At 38.2% G+C, this 9,995-nt stretch overlaps 1 protein-coding gene across 1 annotated transcript; it reads left to right on the top strand.

Annotated features, from left to right (window-relative positions):
- The first annotated feature begins 3,753 nt into the window (after positions 1-3,753).
- On the top strand, positions 3,754-9,345 carry LOC143486123 (protein NLRC3-like). Its single transcript, XM_076985973.1, has 5 exons — positions 3,754-3,885; positions 5,026-5,321; positions 5,655-7,413; positions 7,940-8,110; positions 8,228-9,345. The coding sequence occupies exons 2-5, from the start codon at positions 5,027-5,029 to the stop codon at positions 8,403-8,405; spliced, it is 2,403 nt and encodes an 800-aa protein (XP_076842088.1). The 5' UTR covers positions 3,754-3,885; position 5,026; the 3' UTR covers positions 8,406-9,345.
- Positions 9,346-9,995: the final 650 nt, after the last annotated feature.

Genomic DNA, 9,995 nt, shown 5'->3' with positions numbered 1-9,995 from the left:
TGAAATAATGAAATAAATAATGAAATAATTAATTAAATTATTTAAGTTAAACAATTAATGAAATACAAATATCACAATCAACTAACGATGAATTTAATTACATAAAATTATTTATGCTTCCTTTCCATATTTAAATAATTTAATTAATTAAATCTCATTTTAAATATTTATTTAACGTTTTAAACAATTATTTCTTTGTTCATTTATTTATATAATATTGTCACAAATAACCCTCCATACTGAACCTTCCCCTGTAAATTCGTTCACTGCTCAATATACCATGTTGTGTGCTTGTATATCTTCTTCCGATTGATTTGTGTTCTAGAACAGCATTTCTGTGTTTTTAGTTTTCAAATCTAAGAATATGTTTCCTTACGTTAGAAATGCTGACGAATTCCATAATCATGTACAAATTACATACAATTGTAACGACTTGAAATATAAACCATTTTACAAAAAGGAATGCTTTCCTTATATTTTAATATTTTTTTCTACATTCACAAAATCAGTATGGGAAACAATAACCTCTTAATGTATGCTCCTAGCCTCCTATGCTCGTTTGTTTAATCTATCTCTTTTAAACAAAGTGCGCAGTAAACACGCATCGTGAACCGAATAAGGAGCTGCGAATAAGTAGCCAAACGAATCTGAAACTGCGAATAAGTAACCAACTTCAGCGTTGTCTCTGCGGCAACGTCCAACCTAGGCCGACCTCGCACTGGGCGGTTTTCCATGGTCCCCGATCCAGACCCTAAGCGTTCTACCACTTCACATATATTTCGACATACAACACTATTAACCTGCAAGATTACTTCACATCTAAGCAATATATAATCTGGCAATTCGCCAACCTCACAATCTCATTTGCCGTTTCTAGTAAAACGTCAGCCATGTCGCTGTGTGCTGCCCTCTCTGGATTTCACGGGAGGTACTGTAGTTGTAGCTCCACCTACTGTTCATTTACATGTATTTGCATGCTGGTGAAGTTGAAAACGAAAATGAAAAGTGGAAAAAGAAAATGAAAAGTGGAAAATGAAAAAGAAAATCACCAGCAGGTAGCGCCAATCCTCCTTTTTAATTTTCATTTTATATTTGTCACATATGACCTGTGCTCGAGTGAAAAATTAAATTGCAAATTAAGTGATTTCATTTTATTTTTAATTTTGTCATAATATTTTCACACATGTATGGAAAAAGAAATGGCAAAACGGTATTTTCATTTTCATTTTAGTGTTTTCATTTTAGTTTTATTATTGGCAGGAAATACCTCCCATACTCTGAAACGATATGTGGTAGTATAAAGAAACACTCCTCAAAAACAGGGGAATGAACATTTACTTGACGAATTTTAATGTTGCTTTGTGTTTCAGGTTTGAAAGTGCTGGAATTTAGGCTAAAGTACTTGGAAATGCTTGAAAGTGTAACTACTTCGTTTAACAACAAATAACTGTCTGACTGAACAGTTCTCTTGTATTACAGTAATTCCAGGACGATACATGAGAGAACGTGAAGACGTTAAGATTGGGCGTTTTGAAAATAAACCACCATTAAATAATGTGATTAAAACCCCGCGAATCGACAGCACTCAATGGACATGATGACATTTTCGGTCAAACAGCATTTGTGCAATATATTATACCACCCCTTGGAATTTTACTGTTAATTACTGTAAATACAACTGTACAACTGTTCATAGCATATTTATTACATATCTATTCTGTATATATCTCTTGTATAGTCTGTGTGTTGTCTTGTCGTCTAGTATGTGTCAAGTCTTACTTGTGGGCCAACACCAAGACAAATTCCTTGTATGTGCCACATACTTGGCGAAATAAAGTGATTCTGATTCATAACCAGAGGTGGGTAGGAACGCGTTACATTTACTCTGTTACATTTACTCAAGTAGCTTTTTGGACAAAAATGTGCTTGTAAGAGTAGTTTTAATATGAACGACTTCTACTTTTACTTGAGTAAATATGTGCTGAGAAAAACGCGACTTTTGCTCCGTTACAATCGGATTTGTGCCGCGCGCTACCGTTACTTTCGTTTTGTAAATAATTCGTCTTTTCAGTGAGAAGACTGACCAACGTCTCCGCACCGGAGTATGAGTGACCAATCAAATGAAGCCGGTCAGTCACGTGATCACATACGCAAACTTTCTCCACAGTAGCAAGACAGTATGGTGACAGAAAAACCTCCCGAGCATCCCTGACCTCATACAGCCAATGTTCACATTACAAACGTGTAAAGTTGTGTCTGCCAAATGTGTGGACATTTCAGCCTACAAGAACTCGACATCAAATTTGAGGAAACACGATGTGATAAGTTTGCCGAATGTATAATTTTGTGTAATGCTATATCTCTGAGGCATAACGCTTGTATGATGTAATTATTAAATGTAACGCAGTGCAATACTAAAAACCAGTTCACACTCCGAGTGTACACACTAGCAATATATGATGACTAAGTTTGCTACAAATTGATTCAGTTGGCGTCAATTTGTAGCTACACGTATTGGCTGACAGTCTCATCAGTTAGTGCCTTTGTGGAACACATTAAAGTTACACAGGTCTAATAATTAGGAACAAACAAAAATACATATTATTTATAATATTTTTTTTTATATATTATATTTATTTATAATACATTCTTTTTGTTATCATTAAGTCATTGTTTCCAGTAATTCAATTTCCCATGATGTAATTTATTGACACGAGACAGTACTCATGCATTTACTCACTACTTGAGTAGCTTTTAATCAAAGTACTTTTTTACTTTTACTCAAGTAAATTTTTGGATGCATACTTTTACCTTTACTTGAGTAACATTTGGTTCAAGTAACAGTACTTTTACTTGAGTAAAATTGTTGAATACTCTACCCACCTCTGTTCATAACCCGTCAACATGCTACCCATGCAATGTGCAAACTTTAGCGAATATGATTAGATTGTAACTGCAATTAATATTCTATTTAGTTATTTCTAACAGTGAATGTTTCTAAGGAAGCTGTAGGTTATCAAGAGGACAGAAAATCTGTATATGAACTTCTTAAATATGAAAACATCATGAAACAGGGTAATAGTGGTATTAATGTATATACTGCCACCTACAGGTAAGCCATGTTGAACTACATTGATATACTGTATACCAGACATGTCCAAAGTCGGGCCACGGGCCAAATATGTCCAGCGTTCAAGCTTCCACCATACCGCAGCCGGTGCCATAAAATCAGTAATATGCAGCCCGCCAGCACCCGCTATTTTCTAAATAAAATAATAAAAAAATAAAATACCTGCTATTTTATATTTCACCAGAAGATGGCAGTAGACCTGGTACACACAAGTAGACCTCGCCACAATGTCCCATTCACCCATATACCCATATACTGTACTGGAGCATTTACTTGATGTAACACATAGTACATATTTACTGTTTTCATATGTAAAAGGAAAGCATTATCCCCAGGTTTACAGAAAGTAGAAAATTGTGAGAATTTAATTCAACAACTGGTTTATATGTCACAGAAAGTCATATGGCTGGGTTGGTGTTTACTTGTGTCATGGGCAGAGTCACTTACAACATGCACAAACCACTGAGCTGTAATCAACGTCATAAGAAATACAGCAAATGTAAAGAAAAACACATGAAGGCAGGCACAGGGGCATCTTTTCACATCATCTGAAGTGATCGTTTACATCCACAACAGAAAGCAGCAGCAGCTTCCTTTAGCTGTGGTGAAAGGGAAACTACATCACATGAGGTCTTTGTGGCTGTCATCAGGTCTTCATGACCAACCTTACAAACCTGCACACTTGCACACATGCAAGCCAGGAGCAACATTGACTGTTTCAAAGGTTCCTGCTGATCTGGGTATAACAGATACAGGTAAGTCATGCTGTCATCCATAATAACATTATTTTTTATCCACTGCAACACTATGGGTGGTCAAGTAAAAAGATTTTTAAATATTGTTTTTACAATTTTTTGCACACTCTGCATGGCAGTATTCAAAAGGGACTTTAAAGTTGACTTGGACTAATAACAATGTACTATAGTTAAAGATGGAGTAGAAAAATGGAAGTGTAGTAAAAACTAGGTTTTGGACAGAGGTCCAAGAACTGTGCAGCTTTGCTTGATGAAGCATCTCTGGCTGAAATGTCCTGTTTAACAATGTTCCCAGGTGATAACACCTATTATATACAGGGCAACATCACATTAATTAATCTCAACAAAGAGGCACATTTAGTAACAACACGTCTAGGAGAGAAGTCACAAACTAGTTTATAATTGCCTGACATTCAGCCAATGAGAATTTCATTTAGAATCAGTAACAATTTGAGACCCCCTGTGTTCAAATCACAAACTGAACTCTCTATGAGGATTTTACAAGAAACATGAAGAGACATGTCATAAGAGAATGATGAACCACAGGAAGCCCAAACCACAGTAAAGTTTGCAAAGAGCTTTGATATGTGCACAATGTAAACACTGCAAAACACTCTCCACTAACACCACAAACAGCCCCTGATAACACTGCAAGCAGATAAAATTCAAAACTCTTTAAAACATCAAAGAAGGTGCAGAATCAGGACTGCATATTTCCATAACATCACCTACTGATTTATCTAGTAAAGTTTTGTCCATTTCCTGATATTCATGTACCTTTTTAAAATTATAGTACGCATTCACTCTCACACCCACATCCAAGCACTGCTCCCACTCATACCCTTCATATTTCAACTCTTAAAAAACAGTCTGCAGATCTACAGGAACAGGTTGACAGCATCAGAGAGAAGCTTCCTCTCACAGCTCACCTGCAGTGGTGCCACAGGGGGCCGCAGCATTCCACAGTTTACTGTTCATTCTTTAACACCTCTGATTAAGAAATCCTTTTGGAACCGAAGCAGGTGAATTGGAGCGTGTGTGTGAGGTGTGTGTGAGCATTCTTTTGGACCCTGACTGTAGGTGCGTTAAACATGTGCTGTGCATAACTCCCATTTTCTTCCTGCGTTTGGTGCTGTCCAGGATGGTGTCCATTCCTGAGCTCCTGCTCAGAACTTTAGAGGAGCTGCTCAGTAAGGACCTGAAGAGGTTTCGGTGGCATCTTCAGCACACTCAGCTTCCAGACTTTCCTCCCATACCCAAGGCTCGCCTGGAAAGCACAAGCTCTGAAAGTATCGTGGACACCATGTGTGAAAGCTACAGTGAAACAGGCGCTTTAGAAATGATGGTACACATTCTGACAAAAATGAACCAGAACAAACTTGCAGACCAACTAAGGAGCTCTGGGAAGTCCACAACCAGCATTTGCAAGGGAAAAGGTCTAAGTCTTCACAGCTGTGATGTAATTTAATGCTTGTTACTTGCAAATTTGCAACACCTGGGAATCACTTGATTAGAAACCCGAACGTTAGCTTACTCTGTCTTCTCCATCATAAATGACTTGTCAGCGTTATACCTATCAACTTAATCTGACATTTGTTGATATGTTTAAGCACTTGACCATCAAATAGATGTCATGTCAGTCTGTAATGACTAATTTATCAATTCTAACATACAAATTAAATGTACATTCTAAACAATTATGAGTTTAGCCTTTTTTACAATGAGGTACAAAAAATTTAATGAATATGATTTTTTTTTTGCTATTTCAGCTGCAGATCACAAGCGAGTCCGTGAGAAGTTAAAATCCTCACTCAAGATAAAACATGGCTTGATTCATGAAGAGCCCTCATTGGACAACCCTTCCTTATATCTGGATGACATTTACACAGATCTCTACATCATAAAGGGTGGCACTGGTGGGGTCTGCAATGAGCATGAAGTGAGACATATTCAATCAATGTATAGGGTCTCTGCCACAACACAGAGAGCCATCAAACACTGTGACATTTTCAAGGCACGTCCTGAAGACAGGACAGATATCAGAAAGGTGCTGACTCTGGGCATTGCTGGTGTGGGAAAGACCGTCTCTGTGGACAAGTTCGTCTTAGACTGGGCTGAGGGGAAGGCCAATCTGGACATTGATTACATATTCCCTCTCACCTTTCGCAAGCTAAACCTTCTGAGTGGCAAATACAGCCTGATGCAGCTGCTCCGTCACCTCTTTCTGGATGTGAAGTACACAAACACACTTCCCTTTGATGAAAGTAAGGTCCTTTTTATTCTTGATGGGCTTGATGAGAGCCACTTTCCTCTGAACTTCACCAAGAATGAGATTGTGAATGATGTTCAGCACCAAACGTCCTTGGATGCCATAATAACCAATCTAATTGCAGGAGAGCTCATTCCTGCTGCTCTGGTTTGGGTCACGTCTCGACCGTCTGCGATCAGTCGGGTTCCCCTTGAGTGTTTCAACCAGATCACAGAAATCCAGGGATTTTCCAATGAACAGAAGGAGGAGTACTTTAGGAAGAGGATCAGTGATCCACATGAAGCCAACAAAATCATTGCCCACATGAAGACATCCCAAAGCCTCCACATAATGTGCCACATACCTGTCTTTTGTAGGATCCTTGCAACTGTACTTCACGAAATGCTCAATCAACAAGATGATCAGGAGATCCCCTCGACATTGACTGGAATGTATACTCGCTTCTTGATCTTTCAGAACAAGCAGACTGAGAAGAAGTACCATGAAAAGAATAACGTAGTACTGAAACTGGGCCGGCTGGCATTTCTGCAGTTGCAGAAAGGTAATGTGATCTTTTATGAGGAGGACTTAAAGGCGTCTGGCATTGATGTCCAAGAAGCATCTGTGTATTCTGGCATCTGCACAGAAATGTTCAAGCTGGACTTTGAAATGCAGGAAAAGAAGTGTTTTAGCTTTGTGCATCTCAGCATTCAGGAGTTCCTTGCTGCTCTCTATGTGTTTTATGTGCACAGAAACAACAGCAGAAATCCAGTCCTGAGGAGGATTACTGAGAAGTTCAAATGGGTTGTCCATCACACGATTCTAGATCTGCACAAGAGTGTGATCAATGAGGCCCTGGAAAGTAAGACAGGCCGTCTGGACTTATTCCTACGCTTCCTGCTAGGGTTGTCAATCAAATCTAACGAGAAACAAATCAAGAAGCTCCTGCCAGAAATGAGAGTTTGTGACATGAACATCAATGACACCATAAAGCACCTTAAAGAGAAAATCAGGTCCAACCTCTCACCTGAGAGAAGCATTAATCTGTTTTACTGCCTGAATGAGCTGAGAGACAACTCCCTTGTGGAAGAAGTTCAGAGCTATGTGAAGTTTGGGACTCTTTCTTCTGAGGTACTGTCTCCCACACAATGGTCAGCCCTCGTCTTTCTGTTAATGACTTCAGAGGATACTCAGAAGCTGTTTGACTTGAAGAAATACACACAAACTGATGAAGGGCTGATGAGACTACTTCCTGTTGTGGGACATTCAAACCACTCTTTGTAAGTAAAATGTACTGTCAAATCATTCATTTTCTCATTATAAAAATAATTCATAAAAAAAAGAAAATACTGTAGCGCCTGCCAATGGGTGACCATTGGGCGGGGTCTGTGAGGCCCCAGATGGCAGCGTACAGTTAGTTAATGCCACCCTGAATGTGTGTTGTGTGTGTGAGTACTCCCCCTAGTGGGGGTGCTTCCTCTCTTTCCTCTTACACCTATTTGAGGTAAGCAAAGTTTCTTTAATAAAATAAACTCTTACTCTCTGTCCCATTCCTCACTGTTGCTACAATACATTTTGTATATAGTCTCCCTAAGAAAATTAGAAAAAATATCTTACATATATCAATATGAATAATTCAATAATTATTCTTTCATTTCATTTCATCGATATAAGCTCTTGAAAGTCACTTAAAGTGCATTTAACTGGTAAATAATGTGTCCATGTTTTTTTTCCCCTAAATGTACCCTGGATGACTAACTTCTGCATGCCAAAATTTAGAACTGCACTCTTAAATGTTTTAACCAGACTGGACAGGTGCAACCTCACTGAAGCAAGTTGTGAGGGACTTGCCTCTGTAATCTCCACCTCTTCATATCTGCGGCACCTGGACCTCACTAACAATGACCTGGGGGACTCAGGAGTAAAAAAGCTCTCTGATGGTCTCAAGAGCCCACAATGTAAATTAGAAATGCTGAGGTAAATACTACTGCAGTCTGAAAGATTATTTCATCTAGTAAAATATTATGAAGGAAATGTATTAATGAATTATTATTAGACACTTCAAGAGCCCACAGAGCTTTTATATTTTTGCAGGTTGTCTGGGTGTTTGATCACAGAAGAAGGCTGTTCTGCTTTGGCTGAAGCCCTAGTATCAAACCCCTCACATCTGAAAGAGCTTGATCTAAGTTACAATAACCCAGGAGAGTTTGGGGTGCAGTTGCTGAGTGCTAGGCAGCATGACCCAAATTGTAAACTTGAAAAGCTGAGGTGAGTAAAGCTGAAATTGCTGTGGTTTCTGTCATTTAGTAATTCCTTTACAAAATCTTTGAGATTTGTAATTCCATTATGTTTTAAGACAAGGGTGGCCAAGTCCAATTCTGGAGATCTGTGTCTTGTTTCATTCCTCGTTTAGTCTGTGTTTATAATCCCATTGTCAGTTATTGTAAGTTGATTTCCATGTTTGTCGGGGATCTCCCGCTACCTTGTGTTAAAGTTTATTTTGGAATTATTTTTCAGATGTACATCAAAACCATCAGGGTTCATAATCAGGATTATAAATTTGCTCAGCTCTCAGTGTTCCGTAGCCCAGCGCTGGGAGAACAGATTCACAACACATGGGTGTCAGGAAAGAGTACTAAAGTTTAATAATAATACATATAGTTAAATACAGAATAAAGATGTGTCTTAACACAATTGGGTAAGAATAATAAAACATATGTATGATTGGTGTTCTCCTTATCAGGACTGGATATAAGGGTTGTGGAAAAATACAGGGAGATAGATAGATAGATAGAGAGGTTCTAACTGAGGAGCACACACAGATAAGGGAGTGAATTGAATTTCATAGTGTTCTGACTGAGGGTCACAGACAGTAAATCACAAATTCCCTTACATCTTGTATTCCGTGTATGTTGTTGTTGTTGTTGTTTTCCCTGCGCTCTGTTCCCCCCACGAATCCAGTACCCTAGTAAATCCTATGTTTCTTGGTTAGTTTCATGTAAGTTCGCATGTTCTTTGATCTTGCTGTGTGTCTTGTGAATCCTGTTACTGGTTTGTTCTGTGTTAGTTATATCTGCCTGTCTTGGTTCTCGTTCCTTCACTGTCATGTTTCTGCTGGTTAGTGTAGGTATTTAAGTCTCGATCTAGACCGTTTGTTTTTCCCTCATGTTTGTTAGCCCTGGTTCATGTTAGGTTATCCCCAGTGTTGGGAACGTTACTTTAAAAAAGTAATTAGTTATAGTTACTCACTACTTGTTCAAAACTGAGTTAGTAACTGAATTACTCTATAATAAAAGTAACTCGTTACCAGGGAAAGTAACTATTTGCGTTACAGTTAAAAAAAAGTTATATGCCAATGAATAAGGATTTTTTTTTTGAAAAAGCAGTTTTTACAGTCAGTTGAAATGAGTAGATCAGGAAGGTGTTTAACGTTTGATATTTATTGCACATCCACAGACCAGTGCAGGACAGGGGCGGACTGGGGAGAAAAAGTGGCCCGGGAGTTCCTGACAGACTGGCCCACTATATATATATATATATATATATATATATATATATATATATATATATATATATATATATAGCTTGAGCAAAATAAAATCCTGGTGAGAACTTTAGTGCTGTGAATTCCAGGTGCCGCGATTAAAAGTCCTCACCAGGATTTTACTTTGCTCAAGCTAATTAGCAATCCAGGTAAAATTAGTGGAATCAACACAATCCAGGAAGCCTGAGCAAAATCCTGGTGAGGACTTTTAATCGCGGCACCTGGAATTGACAGCACTTATATATATATATATATATATAAGTGCTGTCAATATATATACAGCACTTATATATATATATATGAATCTATACATGGCAC

Source organism: Brachyhypopomus gauderio, unplaced genomic scaffold, assembly GCF_052324685.1.
Source record: "Brachyhypopomus gauderio isolate BG-103 unplaced genomic scaffold, BGAUD_0.2 sc44, whole genome shotgun sequence".
Classification (NCBI taxonomy): domain Eukaryota; kingdom Metazoa; phylum Chordata; class Actinopteri; order Gymnotiformes; family Hypopomidae; genus Brachyhypopomus; species Brachyhypopomus gauderio.
Note: the sequence above shows the minus strand (reverse complement) of the source record. Positions and strands in the feature narration are given on the sequence as shown.

Bases quoted from the DNA above. Each gene is read 5' to 3' on its own strand.
- LOC143486123 (XM_076985973.1), top strand. From the start codon at position 5,027: ATGGTGTCCATTCCTGAGCTCCTGCTCAGAACTTTAGAGGAGCTGCTC. The intron at 7,414-7,939 runs GTAAGTAAAATG...TGTTTTAACCAG, and splicing joins GGACATTCAAACCACTCTTT to ACTGGACAGGTGCAACCTCA. The intron at 8,111-8,227 runs GTAAATACTACT...ATATTTTTGCAG, and splicing joins TGTAAATTAGAAATGCTGAG to GTTGTCTGGGTGTTTGATCA.